Below are 18,803 nucleotides of genomic sequence, written 5' to 3' on the forward strand. Positions count from 1 at the left end.
ATGTTAACTTCAGGTGTGCTCGACTTTTAAGCAACATGTGTGTGGAAACGTCCGTAAACAGTCTGGGGGAAATTGCGTCACCTGTATAAAAAACTTTCTGATTGGCCCAATCTGTCAGCGCGGTCTGACGTTGTCCGTTCTAAATGCCGGTAATGCTATATTTTTCGTTCACACACAGCGCTTACCGGTAAATTACTGGTAATCTTACAACTTGTCTTACTGGTAAATTGGGAGCACTGATTTACCGGAAAGGTTCTGTTCACACATGACATGTTAACTGCAATTTACCAGTAAATACTGTATGTGTGAAAGGGACTATGGTCAAGACAATCTGCTGCAGTTTAAACCGAGAATGGGGAAGAAAGGTGATTTAAGTGACTTTGAAAGTGGCATGGTTGTTGGTGCCAGACGGGCTGGTCTGAGTATTTCAGAAACTGCTGATCTACTGGGATTTTCACACACAACCATCTCAAAGGTTTACAGAGAATGGTCTGAAAAAGAGAAAATATCCAGTGAGTGGCAGTTCTGTGGGCGCAAATGCCTTGTTGATGCTAGAGTTCAGAGAAGAGTGGCCAGCCTGGTTTGAGCTGATAGAAAGGCAACAGTAACTCAAATAACCACTCGTTACAACCGAGATATACAGAAGAGCATCTCTGAACGCACAACACGTTGAACCTTGAGGCGGATGGGCTACTGCAGCAGAAGAACACACCGGGTGCCACTCCTGAAACCAAGGCTACAATTCACACAGGCTCACCAAAATTGGACAATAGAAGATTGGAAAAATGTTGCCTGGTCTGATGAGTCTTGATTTGATGGTAGAGTCAGAATTTGGCGTCAACAACATGAAAGCATGGATCCATCTTCCCTTGTATCAACGGATCAGGCTGGTGGTGGTGGTGTAATGGTGTGGGGGATATTTTCTTGGCACACTTTGGGCCCATTAGTACCAATTGAGCATCCCATATATATACGTTAGGAAATTTACAAAATATCTTCGTGAAACATGATTATTATATAATATCCTAATAATTTTATTTTTCATTTAAAGAAAAATTAATAATTTGGACCCATACAATAACACATTTGAAGTGGATCAATAACGTTAATCAGGACAAGAATGGGTATTGATTTTAAGACAATCTTTAGGAAAGGTTTTGTTGGTCTACTTCAAATGTTGACTAGTGTATTTTTTGGCAAACATACCTGTGCTTTTGTAGCATAAAAACTTTGTTTACCTTGTTGTGTTGCGGTCATGCCGCAGGCGAAAGAAGTTAAAACACGAAATGTAGTTTAAATTATATGGACTCCAAATGAGCCAAGTGGAATGGATTTGAGGAAGCAGCAGCCTGGAAGTCAAGGCTGTAGCTAAAACGCGGAACGGAGTTTATTTTATTAAGGCATTCCTCAAGCGGAATGGATTTAACTCATGGCGCTCTGACAAGTGAACAGACATATGCCCTAAATTAGAGGAATATATTGGTCCAGGGTCACACTTTGAAGTGCAGGTGTGTATTTTAGATTCCGAAAATAATCCAATAATTACTAAGTAACGTTAGTATTATAGTACAGAATAACTGCTGTTTATGTGGCTAATAATTGTATCCTGTTAAAGATCAGTAAGCAGTAAGACTTTACCTCAGGACCCACCCGTCACGAGAACCCTGCAGCTTTATGGTGTTGAATGCGGATCTCTCTCTCTCTCTCTCTCTCTCTCTCTCTCTCTCTCTCTCTTTCTCTCGAACACACAGCATCAGGACCGGACGGTGTTCTCAAACATGCCTGTGCACGGTGAGTGATTGATTATACATCATCATCCAGCTTCTGTTATTTCCGGTAGCTCCTGGCATCACAGTTTTACTTCATGTTCAATAATTTAAGCTCTAACAAACAGGAATTTTGTTTTGTTAATAAGCGATTTCCATCTTTTCACCCAAATGACATATCGATTTACTAACCCTAACTCAGCTCGGCAAAGTACTTGGACCGTTTAATTAACACGAACCAGCAACTGCTTTTAATTCAGGGTCTTGTTTTCACAAAAAGTCCTGAAGAATTTATAATACTTCCTTTTATTAACCAGCAGATGGCGGTAGAGTAGACATATCTAACATGGTAGTGTAAGTCTGATATGCTACTATTGCAGGATTGCTTTATTAATATGATAGCATACGCACTAAATAAAATAATGCGGACAGTCAAATATTTAGCCTACTCATTTAAAAAGCACTGACATTAATAGGGAGTTCCTAGATGTTGAAACATGGCAGCCTGAAACTTAATGTTTTCCCATTAGCGGGCAGCAGAGTTGAGGCGCTGATACCATCCCAAAACTGTTCATCTGTGGTTTGGGCTTTGTGTAGGTCATAAAATTTTAATATGTAGTTTCACAATTTCTGTTTTCTCTGGTTGAAACACGGCACAATCTTTAGAAATGTCATATTTTTGAATCCCAGGGACATACTGGCATTTCTTTTCAAGCTTTTAGTTGTAAAACATTGCTCTGGAGCATAAAGTACAAATAAAATACACAATAAATACAATGGAGATATGTTAAATACACAATAATATGTGACCCAGTCGGTCATCATAGCTAAAGTCAGTTTTGTGATTAACCTTTTTAAACATAAAATCTTACATCATTAAAAAGAACATTTTGTGGATAATATAACCTTAAAATGGCTCAGTAAGATCATGTCAACGATTGAAATCATTTAGTGAAATTAAACTTGGATGCTTCAAATCTTTCATTAGATTATTAGAGAGACTTGGATTTCACAGACATCACATATAGCCTAGTATGTTCATATGTTCAATGTTAAAGGAATAGTCTACTCATTTTCAATATTGAAATATGTTGTTGCCTTGGCTGGGAGCTGTTGGGTCATCCCTCTGTCATCTGTGTGTGTGCACGTGGGCGCTGGAGCGCGCTGCGACGCTACGATAGCATTTAGCTTAGCCCCATTCATTCAATGGTACCATTTAGAGATAAAGTTAGAAGTGACCAAACACATCAATGTTTTTCCTATTTAAGACGAGTAGTTATACGAGCAAGTTTGGTGGTACAAAATAAAACATAGCGCTTTTCTAAGCGGATTTAAAAGAGGAACTATATTTTATGGCGTAATAGCACTTTTGGGAGTACTTCGACTCGCCTGAAAAGTCCGCTCCCCTTCTCACTCTCATAATGGGAGAGGGAGGGTGTTACTGCGCCGAGTCGAAGTACTCCCAAAAGTGCTATTACGCCATAAAATATAGTTCCTCTTTTAAATCCGCTTAGAAAATCGCTATGTTTTATTTTGTACCACCAAACTTGCTCGTATAACTACTCGTCTTAAATAGGAAAAACGTTGATGTGTTTGGTCACTTCTAACTTTATCTCTAAATGGTACCATTGAATGAATGGGGCTAAGCTAAATGCTATCGTAGCGTCGCAGGGCGCTCCAGCGCTTACGTGCACACACACAGATGACAGAGGGATGATTCAACAGTTCTTAGTTAAGGTAATAACATATTTTAATATTGAAAATGAGTAGACTATTCCTTTAAGTGTGATGGAGGTTTGAAAAATGTCTAGGTGGGTTTGTTTAGTAAAGCTCAGCATTTTCACATATTATAATGCTGTTGCTTTTAAGTCAATCAATATATCAGTCTGTTATTGACCAGCAGTCATGTTCTCATGTGCAGTGAGTGAACTGCTTGAAGAAGTGAAGTAAAAACAAGACATCAGTGAGTTCAGCCTTTCGTTTTAATTTTTCGTTTATTATAAATAAATCATTATAATTATATATTATAATTATATAATTTATAAAATATAATTTTTATAATGATCTAGTATACCAATTAAAATATTTAGGAATCCTTAAATGAAGTTTCACGCCATATTTAGACTTGTTTTCAGAGAATATTTCTCAAATCTCATTTAAATAAAAAAATATACTCTAAAAAATGCTGGGTTATTTTTTCAACCTATAGCGTTGGATCAAAAAGGGACGATCCCAACCCGCTGGTTTGTAATTTATCGCATGCCGGGTTGTTTCAACCCAAAACGCTGGGTTGTTTTAACCTACTGTATTGTTGGGTCAAATATAAACAATTTCTGGGTTGAAATAATCCAGCATTTTTTAAAAATATTTTAACATATGTGGTGAAGATTATGAAAATATTTTTGTAGTTTTGTTTTAGCAGTTTTTTTCCTCAGAAAAACACGTTTCAAGAGTAACAACATAAACAAGCGGCTGTCGCGGTCCGCGCGTAACTTCCGGTAAACTCCGCTAATAATAAATAACAACAAAGTACTTTAAACGTAGTTTATTTATATAACAAGCCAGTGCCTTGTGTTGTAAGCTAGTAGCGGTGTCTGTAAGTCAAAATTCCAAGTTGTTGTTGCGTGGATAATATACCAACAGAGTCACTGCTAGGTGCCTGATGTTAACATGCCAGTAGATGCGACGTATACGTTACTAGCCTTAGATTATAATTCATACATGTATCACAGTAACACTGCAAAAATAAAGACAGAAAAACAGATCCAACTAAAATCAAGTTTTATTTATATACAAACAATAAAGAACGCTTTAATAATTAAGGTTGTTGCAGTAGCGGACCAGCTCACCAATCAGGCTTTCTGCCTCCTGGATGAGCGCGCACCCTGTAATGTTTGTTAACCGGCAACCCGTCTATTGCACAGCTTCATTGGCATAAACCATTAGAAGCTCACAGGTTTACATAGTGTACGCTTAATGCATTTAAGTGCACCTATTTCATTGCTAAAAACAACATTATTTTGTGTATTTGGTATAATACAAAGTGTTTGCGTAGTTTATGGTTACATATAATACCGTAAATTTTCGTAACTCCAGATTTCACTCTCTTCACCTCTGACTTCAACCGGAAATGTGATGCTCCTTACCATGTTTGAAAGATTGGCTCGCAATGCAATGCTAACAGGAGTTAACTTACAGGCTGTGAGTCAAAGCAGGAGGAATTATGATAATGTCGGTCTTGTCTACATCACCAATACCAGGAAGTAAACTGTTGCCTACAATCCGTGTATGTTGTAGTCCGAGAAAAGAGATTTACGTTGGAGATGATAACTCGCGTCATAGTTTACTTTGAGGTTTGTACCTTTTGCATATCATTAACGTACTAATACAAACTTACACACCAAAGAAAATGTAAAATTGTGAATCGGACAGTAGGTGCTCTTTAAAACCCAATAATGACACCAGATCAGCCTTTTTATTATAAGTGGTAGGTCTGTCAGTGCCAAATCCTTAGAACCTAACTAATTGTGTGAGAAAACAAATCAGAAAACTGAATGTTTTGCATTACTCTCTTTGCTATATATACCAGAGCGTTATTTGTGACCCTGGACCACAAAACCAGTCATAAGTCGTATGGGTATATTTGTAGCAATAGCCAACAATACATTGTATGGGTCAAAATTATAGATTTTTAATGCCAAAAATCATTAGGATATTAAAGGCGGGGTGCATGATCTCTGAAAGCCAATGTTGATATTTGAAATCACCTAAACAAACACGCCCCTACCCCAATAGAATCTGGACCTTTTTGAAAGACCCACCCCCCACATACGCAACCCAGGCAACAATGTCAGTTAGTAGACACGCCCCTTACTGCTGATTGGCTATAAAGTGTGTTTTGGTAGTCGGCCCGACTCCCTTTTCCAAAGTGTTTTTCAAAAATCACGCCTTTAAGTAAAGATCATGTGCCTTGAAGATATTTTGTGAATTTCCTACTGAAGTGTATATATATAAAAAAAGTATTTATCATTAGTAATATGTGTTGCTTAGGACTTCATTTGGACAACTTTAAAGGCAATTTTCTCATTATTTAGATTTTTTGCATCCTCAGATATTGCAGATTTATAAATAGTTGCATCTCGGCCGAATATTGTCCTGTCCTAACAAACCATCAACGGAAAGCTTATTTATTCAACTTTCAGATGATCTATAAATCTCAATTACAAAAATTGACCATTGAGAGTGGTTTTGTGGTCCAGGGTCACATTTAATAAATATTTTCATGATATAGGCCACCAATTAGCATTGGCCAATTTTTTAAAGACACTATTTTCCAGACAGGACATCAGGATATGATGATAGTTATGATGTGTTTTTGATCTGTGTTTGCATCCATGTAGCTGTGCGGTCCATTCGAGAGACAGTAGCCCTGTTCATCCCGTAACTGCCCCGCCCTGCCTCTGCACCAGGGCAGCTTTTACCTGTTAGACTGCGGCATTAATGGCCTATCCTTGACAACCGGTACCGCGGTAACCCGAGTCTCCTCCTCCGCCTCCTCCCAGTCCGGACACCAGCATGCACACAGCGAGGGCACACTGGCTCAGCACTTTTGTGCATAAGTGTGCATAAGGCTGATGTGTGTGTGCACGTGGCCACGTGTGAATCTGAAATATTGATGAGTACACAGCCTCAGTCTGTCCTGGCGGGCCGTCCTGTGATCCGGAGTGTGTGAGAGTGATCGGGTGCGTGTGTGTTTCTCAGCAGTGATGGGAGACAGGAGTGTCGTGCAGCAGCAGAAACAACAGCCTCCTTACGATGGACTGTGCAACTACGCCCAAAAGATCACTTCCTGCTTCGGGCTCGATGGTAAGCGAGGTCTCGGACCGCGGGAGATCCGTCTCGTTGTCTTCTGGGGTGTGATTTATGTGTGTATCTCTGCAAGAGGCTTGATTTCTTTGTGTCCGCCTTTGATCCGCATGCATGTATCATTGTTTTCCTTTGTGAGAGAGTTGTCTCTTATTTCAGCACTGGAACTGATCCTGCATCAGTTGTGTGGGGTGAATCGAGGTAATTTGCTCTGCTGCAGAGAGCTTTATTCTCACTCTGGGACTTTGTCTTGGTCGTGGTGTATGTTTGTGCTAAGCTATTATACTGGTGGCTCCACTTCCCAGACGAATATATCGGACTATATACAGCACTTCAGCAAACTTCTCTATACAATGAGATAACAAGAGTGGGTATCCAGATGGAAATGAGTGAAGTAAAAAGATTAATGTAGATTGTAAGACATTGGTGTGTTATTTAGATTCTCATTTTCCTAAACATTGTTTGCTTTGTTTTCCAGTAGAGATACCTTTCAATTGACTTAAAGGCATAGTTCAACCAAAAATGAAATTCTGTCATCATTTGCTCGACCTCAAGCTGTTTCAAACCTGTATAAATTGCTTTATATAAATAAAGATATTTTAAAAACTGTTTGTAACCAAACAGATCCGGGGCACCATTCACTTCAATACTATAAATTTTTTTCTACAGTGAATGGTGCCCCAGATCTGCTTGGTTACAATTTTTTTTTTTAATAACTTATTTTATGTTCAGCAGAACAAATAAATGTATACATGTTTGAAACTACTTGAGGGTAAATAAATGCTAACAGAATTGTACGTTTTCGGTGTACTGTCCCTTTAAGAAGCAAAATTGTGCAAGATGTATTTTTCTAGAAGGACACCTCATTGGAAAACAGTTTTAAAAATGTAGCTGTAACATTGTTTAAAATATAACTTATTTAGCAATGGGCTTGTTTTACTTTTTAAGGTTTCTTTATTGGTGAATACAGGGAAGTGTGCAAGTTTATATTGATTGAAGGTAAAATATGGCTACACTAAAAATATCCTGGGTTATTTTCAACCCAGCGTTGTGTCAAAACGAGACGAACCCAACCCGCTGAGTTCAAATTTAACCTATGCTGGGTTGTTTTAACTCATTGTTAGGTCAAATATAAACATTTTCTATGTTAATTTAAAAGGGACATATCATGAAAATCAGATTTTTTCCAAGTTTAAGTGCTATAATTGGGTCCCCCGTGCTTCTAATGTAAAAAAGATCAACCCAGTAATTTAGTTTTTCTGCACGCATGTGAAAAAATAGGTCATTGAAATTTGGCTTCCCTTGTGATGTCAGAAGGGGATAATACTGCCCCTTAATCTGCACTATCCAACTCATTTGCATTTAAAAGGACACACCCAAAACAGCACATTTTTGCTCACACCTACAAAGTGTCAATTTTAACATGTTATAATAAATTATCTTTATGGTATTTTGAGCTAACACTTGCATACGTACTCTGGGGACACCAAAGATTTATTCGACATCTTAAAAAAGTCTTGTAAAATGTCCTCTTTAAACCAACGCTGGGTTTGTCCATTTTTAACCCAACATTTTTCAGATTGTAAGAAAAGATTTTCTTGCATTTTAAAATACACATGAAAATGAGGAGTGTCTGTGTATGTTTCGCTTTGTGTCATTATTCTGTGATATGAGCTAAAAACCGTGTCGTAATTATGCTTGTAGTCATTTAAATCACAGCAGAAGCTTCAGTATTTAAGAGCATGATAAATCTTCAGCCTGTTTTGCTCTTGTTGTGCCAGATTCAAGTTCAAGTCACATTTATGGTGTTATTGGATCTTAATTAGCAATATAGGCTACGTAGCACATTTCGTACACAGATGCGAAAAAGATGAAGTCACATTTTTCTTGTATTTGCTTTGCCTGCGGTTTAGCAAAAAAAGACATAATTTACTCCGCAGTTTATTATTCACCATTTCATGCTTATATCTGTCTCGAGCCTACTTTTAGATATTGGCCAGTGAAAATCACACAGTGGTCAATTACCGCTCACCATATTACTTATCACTTTTGGATACATTTAATGGTTAGTAGTGGCTTTAGTGCGATTGTGCTGTTTCTGTTATGAAGAAGAGTCTGATTTATGATTAATGAAGTCCTAAATCAGCAGAGAAGCAGCATTACAGACACATTCAATCTTGCGTTGAGTGCATGTTGTATGTTTACATACTGTATTTATATGTACATGCGCACACATACAGATACATGCATACTACATAGGCACACATATGGCTCGTACGCCTTTTATTTCTTTGCCTCCCTTACTTTTAAAGTCTACACAAACATTATTTTGCACATTTGTTAGTTTAAAGATTACAAACGTGAACTCTTAACCCATAACATAGTTCATATTTCTCCTAATCCTCCTCAATCTGTTCTGAAATCTATTTGTGAACGTCTCTGTCAGCATCTGGTGCACACAGTGAGTGTGTTTGATACTGTAAACTGCAGAGCTGTCTGATGAATCTGAACACAGAAAAACACTTCATGGGGTTTGACAGAGCAGCACATGTATATTAAATGTGATTCTGCACAATCTGTTCTCCACTGTAAAAAAAAAAATTGCACTTAAATTAACAAGTCATTTTAGTGATGCCTTGCTGTAACTTATAAAATAAAGTTGACATAACTAAACAAATTCAGCTTGATTTAATAAGTTACAGCAACTCACTACTTGTAAATTCTATTTGATTAAAAATGTAACTTAAAAATGTAAGTGCAAAAATATTTTTACAGTTTGAATAATATTAAAGGGGAAAGTTTAATTGGTAACCTAAACCTCAACTTAAATGTTTAAGTAAAATAAACAATTTACCAATTGAAGTAATTTTGTAAGGTGATACAACATTTCAGTTTTTACAGTGTATTAAATTTTTTTTAAGTCATTTCAACTTTCTGTAACCTATAAAATAAAGCTAAATTAGTTATATTTACTTTATTTATTATGTTACAGAAAATAATTACTAGTCAAGATAAAAAATCTAACTTAAAATCACTCAAAAATACCTAAAAAAAAAATGTAACTGCAAAAGAAAAGTTTTTACAGTGTATGGATACACCGATATATTGGCCAATTATCAATATCGGCAGATAAATTTCCCAGTATCAGACATTGGCTGATTGTCTAAAGAAGCTCATGACTAGTCAATATAAAAAATCTAACTTAAAATTACTTAATTACATTAAAAAAATGTACCTGCAAAAAAATGTACATTGTAGGGATACACCGATATATTGGGCAATAATCGGTATTAGCAGATAAATGCGTTTTCCCAGTATCAAACATTGGCTGATTGTCTAAAGAAACTCATGACTAGTCAAGATAAAAAAAATCTAACTTAAAATGATTTAAAAATACTTTTAAAAATAGATTACCGCAAAAAAAACTTTTTTTTTACATTGTAGGGATACACAGATATATTGGCCAATAATCGGTATCAGCAGATAAATGCATTTTTCCCATTATCAGACATTTTTAGGGGAAGATTATATCCTGACAATTAAAAGGGGCATGCAAAAAAAGCAAAACTACTGTATCAGTTGAAGTCATTAATCAAGGTATAGGCATGTAAATTTGGAATCGGTGCATCCCTAGAGAATACTTTGGGTTAATAATTGGATTATTATTATTATTATTATAATTATTATAATTTATTTATTTTATTATTATTATTATCAGCATTTTTTATATTTACAGTAAGTTGTAAGTACCTTAACACTTTTCAAGATATCAAATATAGGCTGCATGCCTGATTTTTATTACATTTTTTGTTGGCATTATCATCATCTTGTCTTTGTTACATTGGATTGATTTGTCTTCGTTACATTACATTTTATCTTTGTGATTTATCTTCCTCTTGGCTAAATTAGAAAATCCCATGATGCAAGATTAAAAGAAATGTTAGATTATTACTGGTCTTAATCTGCTTCTTTTAGTAAGTAAAACACAACTAAATTAAGCAAGGAAACTTGTTTTAAGTGCATTGCATTTGAATTGTATTTATAGCAACAAATGGTTCCCCATTCTCATATTGGATTATTAAGAACCAAAGTATTTTTAGTTGTGTTGGTAAACATCTCTCACCAAGAAGATTGTACAGCTCTGTTCAGGAGATAATCGTAAAGTAGACGTCAGGGTTAATCCTCTTATATGAAGCAAAGGAGCTCTGCAAGTCGCTTTTTGATATCGCACAGGGTTTAACTGTGGTATTCACCTGAAGCATTCAGAGCCACTGGTGTAGTGAATATACTCTTTCCTAAACGAGGACCTTTATATCTGGCAACCACACAGTTATAGGATAAGAGAGCATTTTATTTCTACGTGGTCTTGGCCATCGATTCAAAGGGGAGATTATTTGGAGTCTTCTGTGGACCCCAGCCATGCCCTCCCTTCGCTCTCTGAACAGCCTTGGGAAGCTCTGCGGTTCAGGACGCAGTCAGCAGGTGGACCGCAGTCGCATCAAACGCAGGAACTCGGTCAAGCGCATATCCATCATAGAAGACGGTCATGTGGCAGAAGTTCTGTACCTCATCCCAAAACAGTCTGTGAAGCAACAGCTGCCGTTCCTTAACCCTGATGACTTCTACCTGAGCGAGAGCCTGACATCGGGTATGAATGGTTAAGGATGCTGATGAAGGGTTACATTTTAATATCGGTGGCTAAGTTCATTGCTAGTTGACCTGCTTTAAGAACTGTTCTTTAAACACAAACATCAAACACTTTATAATATTGTGTGGTTAGTGGATGGGTTCGCATGAGGTAGTTGATTTTGGGTGTGCTCCAGTTCTGAATTTTGGAGATGGATTTTCACCCGTGGTCTGTTTAAAGTAGACAATTTGTACATTTGGAAGAATCTTGTGTTCTTTAGTTGTCTTGTGCCTCCAATGTCTCCAATGTTATCTCATTAATATTTATTGTGGTTTTAGCTTGCATTTATATTGTTCAACCTTACCTCAAGGCATTTTGTGGTGTAGTCACAAAATATTTAATGTATTTATTAGTGTTCATGGACAAGATTTTCCTCTTTTTTTTTCAAACACTACTTTATTTTTCATGTCATTTTATGTAGTTTTTTTCTTCTTTTTTTCTATTTTTAAATAATTGTAGCTTGGGGTTGTGGTTAGGATGTCATGTTAAGTATTTGGTTTCAAAATTTATTTCTTCTGATTTTTAAACTATTGTCACTTGGGGTTGGGGTTTGGGTTAGGATGTCTGAAATGTAACAGAAAGTCATTCTAACCCCAAGCGACAATAAAAAATAGAAAGATTTTGAGAAACCAATACATAAAATGACATGATAAAGAAATTTGTGCTGAGTGACACGAAAAAAAGAGGAAAATTGTGTATGAACACAAATAAATAAATCAAATATTTTGTGACTAAATGCCTGAAGATTGAGTTGTATTGTTCACATTTTGGTAGTCATTGTCAGGAACCAAATGGTGTCCTTTAAAAAGGTCCTATAATGTATCATGTTCATTTATGTATTCATTTGATACTCTTAGGTACTAATATAAACTTTTTTTCTTTGGGTGCAAAGGTGTACTTTTTGAAAGGGTACCGCCCCAGTAATAGCTAGGGATCATTTTTTGAGCATTTTTCTGACAGTGTACTCACAAAGGTTAAAGAAATCCCTGAATCAATCTGTTTTCAGAGGATTTTGTCTAAATCAGGTTTTATATTTTAGATGCTTTCTATATGTTAATGGTGTATGTTTTAGCAATTCTCCAAATGAACAAATACCTATGGTTATAAATGAGATCACTTCCCCAAACAGATGTTTAACAGCTGTGTTTTTATTCAGTAAAGATTGGTGTAGGCTAACCATTTGTGTAGGTGGGCTAAAGTAGGTTATGATCAGTCACTGAACATACACTAAAGATACAAATAGGATGAATGGATGGATTTATTTATGAATGCTTTTCAAGTGTTGCTGTGTCTGTGTGTTCATGAGTGAGAGCATTACGGTCATTAGATATTAGTACACACACGCCAAAATTTATTGAAAATCGAGTCATTGATTTGAAATATGAAAATCAATTTATGCCGACTTATCCTCTTATGTAATTGAAAACTTTTAGATGCTTAGGTAACCAAAAGGGGCTTTACTTTAGTATTACATATGAGATAAATCCTGAATGTCTGATTGACTTCATCCACAGTCTGTTATCTTAGACATGTTCTTCAGATTTGCAGGGATTTGCTTGTAAACTCTTGATATAATCTCCTACTCAGTTGAAGCACATGACATAGGTCTGTGGATAAGAAACTTGACTCATTTTTATGCTGAAGGGAGATGTTTTTGACATGTGTTGTCCACCCTGCTGAAAAAAAAAACAATAAAACCATTACAGAAAATTCTAATGGTGTCCATTAAAATACCTGGAACCATTAGCTTTTACTATTAAAACCACTACATTGTAGTGTGTTTTGGGCCATAATCCATTAGAACCAAAAAAATTCCCAATAAAACCAATAGAATTTCTGTGATATTGTTTTTTTTTAGCATGGGATGACATCCTTGTAGACCCATCATATGACAGGTACACATGTTTAACAGCATGATTAAGAAATTATGTAATCTGCAGAACGACAGTAGTGCATACTGTAAATCCAAGTGCACTTAGGTAACTAATAATGAGTTATGAGTTCACGTTTTCAGCACAAGCTGATATGTTCCCAGGGACCTTGAACGTTGACTGCTTAATTACACTTTAATTTCCATCATTTTCATTGGGCAAATAGCTTTTATTATTTTTGTTTGTTTGTTATGGCTAGCCTCCACGAAATTGCCTATCCTACCTTTGAAATGGTCTCTGTAACAAGTGGTGAAAGGAGTCTTCTTAATCATGGTCTACTCTGGCCCTGAGCGGATATACGTTAACAAATTTACCAACACTAATATGAATGTAAATTAAAATATACTGTGTTTTCTTTAAAGCTGAAACATTATCTAAGTTTAATCTTCATCACTTATCATAAACATTATCATTGAACATCACATTATTGCTAAATTGAAGATATTGTTATCGTAGAGTGCATTCAAGTATGTTTATTAGACTTAAAAAAATATTATCAAATTATATTTTTGAGTTGAATTAACTCCAAATTTTATAGCAACCAACTTAAATAATTATTTGTTAAGTTGAACCAACATTTTTTTACAGTACACAATTGAATCGCTTACTGTGAGTAAAAAGTGCCAACAATGCAAGGATCATGGAAAAAATACTTTGCTGCCTTAAATTTTTTGTTAAATCAACTCAGATTTACAAGTCATGTCAACAGAGATGAGTTGTCACAACTTATAAAATATAATTGAGAAAAGCCAACTTAATTTTATAAGTTATAACAACTCATCTCTAGTCAAGATAAATAATAGTAAGTTGAAATGACTTGGAAATCTGAGTTGATTCAACAAAAAATTTTAAGGCAGCAAAGTATTGTTTACAGTGCAACTTTCTTTGAGTCAAATAATATTTTTTGTCAAATCAACTCAAAATTTTAAGGCAACCGAGTAACATGCTTTTTTAAGTTATACCAACAAATCATTGTGTATACTGCAAAAAAGCGCAAGTGTTGCGTGCAAGTTAATTGGTTTTTGACTTGAAATTACACTGTAAAAAGTGAAAAGTTGGATCAACTAAAAAGCATCACAAGCACAGTACAATTTTCAGAATGTTGTATAATAAAATTGAGGGAAAAACAAAAATCAAACAAGCATAATAAATACTCATATACAAAATGACATATATTCACAGTAACATATATACATATACATATAAACAACTAAATAAATCAGAGAGAGTGAAAGGGAAAAAAGTAAAAAAAAATTTTTTTACTGTAGTTGGTATTTTTCATTTAAACGCATAAAGTAGGTTTTTATGTCTTACCAGTTGAAGAATTTCTTGAGAACTTTTTAAGTTTTCCAACTGTTCACTTACAGTGTATTTAACTTTATTTGTTAAATTAAAGTAAAACAAAAACTTATGCTGATATTATTTTTTACAGTGCAGAATATTCATCTTTTAAATATGCACCCAATCAAATCTGTGATGATAAGATATAGTACTTTATTACTTACAGAATATGTCTGTTTCAATGTCTAAGGGTGAAGCTGCCATAGTAGTTTCATATTCAGGTTACCTCAGGTCCAGTCTTCACCTCAGATGTCACATCAACAGATCGCACTTGTACAGTTTCTTAACTGATCTCAATGGGAAGGGCTGCATGGCTGAAATTTACAGTTACAATCTGATTGACTTGGACTACACTGAAAAAAATGATTCATTGAATTTAATCAATTTTTTTAAGGTAAGTGGTTGCAATCAATTTATTTAAGCTACATTTAAACAAAAGTTTTATATTTTATTATACGTTACTAATCTTTTTTGTTTAAATGTAGCTTAAATAAATTGATTGCAACCACTTACCTTAAAAAAATTGATTAAATTCAATGAATCATTTTTTTCAGTGTACTTAACTTCTGAGAACATTTCTGGATACACTGAAAAAAAATGATTCATTGAATTTAATAATTTTTTTAAGGTAAGTGGTTGCAATCAATTTATTTAAGCTACATTTAAACAAAAGTTTTATATTTATTTTACGTTACTAATATTTTTTGTTTAAATGTAGCTCAAATAAATTGATTGCAACCACTTACCTTAAAAAAATTGATTAAATTCAATGAATCATTTTTTTCAGAGTGTAAACTAGAAATCAACAAGCAGAACAGTATATTAAACTTATTCTGTATGTCTTTGAAATAATAATACTAATATACACTGAAAAGAAAGGATTCATTGAATTTGGTAGTTTTTTTGAGGTAAGTGGTTGCAATCAATTTGTTTAAGCTACATTTAAACAAAAAAGATTAGTAACGTAAAATAAAATATAAAAACTTTTGTTTAAATGTAGCTTAAATAAATTGATTGCAACCACTTACCTTAAAAATTTTTATTAAATTCAATAAATCATTTTTTTCAGTGTACTAATATCTCTTATGAACACCTTAGCACCCAAATAGAAACTTAACTGACCAACATCATGGCATTGAGTGTTGCACAACTTTTCATGTTTCGGTTACAGTGAGGTTATTCTGTGTGTTTCAGCTTTTGTCATTTGACAATGGTGGGTTACAGAATGCAAAGGAGGATGGGAGACTGCACAGAGTGATTAGAGACAAAAGAGGGGCGGTGGGGGTGACTCTAGAGGGGTTTATGGATGAGAGGGGTGGTTGTATAGGAGGAGGAGGAGACTTCAGGGGTGCATGTACACGCCGGACCGCCTCTGTCTTTTTAAGAGACGGGCTCTCATTTATGATATTCGGTTTCTTCTCTCATGCGCTGCACACATTAGTTTGGTGGATTTATCATTCAGCTTTGTTCTCGGCTCACTGCATTCGACACCAGCAGTGATTGTTGATTCATCTTTATTTATCACTGATGGTCATGGTCAAGAAGAAAGGTAATTGTGTGTGTGTTTAGAGTCTTTACTGAATCCTCTTTAGATCTGCTCATGGTCACGTTCAGCACTTTTTGGAGGAAATTGTGTATTATGTTCTATGTGAACATGCACTTTCATAATTTCATCTAAGTATTTAAACCAAAAGTCTTGCAACAGAGCGTTAAACAACATGTTGTTTGTTTGGTGCGTGCCGTTCTGACATTACTGTCAGTCCCAGACTAGATTTATTGTTTTATCTGCAGAGTTGCTGGTTTGATATTTAAGGTGATCTTGACTGTGAATGCTATACGTCTGCTAAATTCTTAGCTTGTGGCTACAATGCTGTAGGTTTTATTCGCTGTGTGTGATCTATTCATGCTTAATAATCACAGGAACTGTTATATAAGAGAAATAAAGCTTACCTCTTATGTTTACAGGTTATTGAAACAGCAGCATCAGTGCGATTATGCCGAGTTAAAGTTGTGTCTCCTGGTGTTGTTGTTGTTGTTTCGACCGTCTTGCAGTTTTAAATGGGACGCAAACCCATGAGGTAGACCCGGGCAGCCCGCAGCCGTAACCATAGCAACGCTAAAAGGAAGGTAGAGTCCATTGTTGGGTCTCATCTGCAGTGGCCCTTTCAGTTTAAACATCTCGTCCCTGCTGTGCTTGAGTTTGTTTTTCACTGCAAAGTGTGTAAAGGGATATTTTTTAGGGTCTTTGTCTAACAGACAATGAATGTTTATCCATGTTACATTGAATTTGAATGGCTTGACTTTCATTTAGTTGGGAAAATATTGTTTAATGGTAGATTTGTCATAACATAAGGCTTTCTAGTTTTAAGAATGTGATTTATTTTCGCTGCTTCATGCATGTTTTGTGCACTAAAATAACCAGAATATGAAACGGTACTTTGACTATCCTTTGCGATGATTAACTGTTTCAAAACCTAATTCAGCCACCTTTATATGTAGACATACACTCACCTTAAGGATTATTAGGAACACCATACTAATACTGTGTTTGACCCCCTTTCGCCTTCAGAACTCCCTTAAATCTATGTGGCATTGATTCAACAAGGTGCTGAAAGCATTCTTTATAAATGTTGGCCCATATTGATAGCATCTTGCAGTTGATGGAGATTTGTGGGATGCACATCCAGGGCATGAAGCTCCCGTTCCACCACATCCCAAGTATGCTCTATTGGGTTGAGATACAGTGAACTCATTGTCATGTTCAAGAAACCAATTTGAAATGATTCAAGCTTTGTGACATGGTGCATTATCTTGCTGGGAGTAGCCATTGGAGGATGGATACATGGTGGTCATAAAGGGATGGACATGGTCAGAAACAATACTCAGGTAGGCTGTGGCATTTAAACGATGCCCAATTGGCACTAAGGGGCCTAAAGTGTGCCAAGAAAACATCCCCCACACAATAACACCACCAACACCAGCCTGCACAGTGGTAACAAGGCATGATGGATCCGTGTTCTCATTCTGTTTACGCCAAATTCTGACTCTACCATCTGAATGTCTCAACAGAAATCGAGACTCATCAGATCAGGCAACATTTGTCCAGTCTTCAACTGTCCAATTTTGGTGAGCTCGTGCAAATTGTACCCTCTTTTTCTTATTTGTAGTGGAGATGAGTGGTACCCGGTGGGGTCTTCTGCTGTTGTAGCCCATCCGTCTCAAGGTTGTGCGTGTTGTGGCTTCACAAATGCTTTGCTGCATACCTCCGTTGTAACAAGTGGTTATTTCAGTCAAAGTTGCTCTTCTATCAGCTTGAATCAGTCGGCTCATTCTCCTCTGACCTCTAGCATCAACAAGGCATTTCCACCCACAGGACTGCCGCATACTGAATGTTTTTCCCTTTTCACACCATCTTTGTAAACCCTAGAAATGGTTGTGTGTGAAAAACCGGCCTGTCTGGCACCAACAACCATGCCATGCTCAAAATTGCTTAAATCACCTTTCTTTCCCATTCTGACATTCAGGTTGGAGTTCAGGAGATTGTCTTGACCAGGACCACACCCCTAAATGCATTGAAGCAACTGCCATGTGATTGGTTGATAAGATAATTGCATTAATGAGAAATTGAACAGGTGTTCCTAATATTCCTTTAGGTGAGTGTATATGTACATAAATGGTGCCTTATGGGACCACACAGCCTGATCTCTTTGTTAAAGGGTACTGCCATAATGACAGCTTGGGATCATTTGTTTTTGACAGTGTATGTATGTTTATGCATATTACAGTATTAGGTTGTTAACATAACAACAAAGCATTTATTAGGCACAAACTCACCAATAACAACAAAGCATTTATTAGGTACAGAACTGCTGTTTATGTAGTAAAGCAGCTCAGTAGGCTGTGAAACAGAGCACTGGTGTGAGTGATGAAATACTAGGCTTTCAATGCTGGAGGTTAACTGCTCTGAATTACTGTACTTAATCTTGTTGTCTTGACACTTCAATGTTTATTCAGCATAAAGCAGTTCTTGTGTGGAGGGAGATAAATCAGTCAAGAGGCAAAACATGCAAGTCATGCATAAAAGCTTTTAAAGGTGCAGTGTGTAAATTTTAGCAGCATCTAGTGGTGGGGTTGCAAATTGCAACGAACGGCTCAGTCCACTGCTCACCTCTTGCTTTTGAAACGCATAGAGAAGCTACAGTAGCCATCACC

General features: G+C 36.0%; 1 protein-coding gene across 15 annotated transcripts in view; it reads left to right on the forward strand.

The window, feature by feature from the left end:
- The first annotated feature begins 1,675 nt into the window (after positions 1–1,675).
- ablim1a (actin binding LIM protein 1a) overlaps positions 1,676–18,803 on the forward strand; it is a 57,382-nt gene continuing 40,254 nt past the window's right edge. For 6 of the 15 annotated variants that reach the window (XR_008635052.2, XR_012372244.1, XR_012372246.1 and 3 more), the window contains exons 1-2: positions 1,747–1,791; positions 6,528–6,632. Coding sequence is in view for 1 of the 15 variants with exons in the window: in XM_055170123.2 (XP_055026098.2) it covers positions 1,779–1,791; positions 6,528–6,632 (118 nt within the window). In the remaining 14 variants the exon portion in view is untranslated. Of the gene's footprint in view, positions 1,792–6,527; positions 6,633–6,678; positions 6,834–15,938; positions 16,141–18,803 lie in introns of those variants that run through there. The other 9 variants (XR_012372250.1, XR_012372252.1, XR_012372251.1 and 6 more) reach the window with 7 other exon arrangements.

This window comes from Misgurnus anguillicaudatus, chromosome 11 (genome assembly GCF_027580225.2).
Source record: "Misgurnus anguillicaudatus chromosome 11, ASM2758022v2, whole genome shotgun sequence".
Taxonomy (NCBI): domain Eukaryota; kingdom Metazoa; phylum Chordata; class Actinopteri; order Cypriniformes; family Cobitidae; genus Misgurnus; species Misgurnus anguillicaudatus.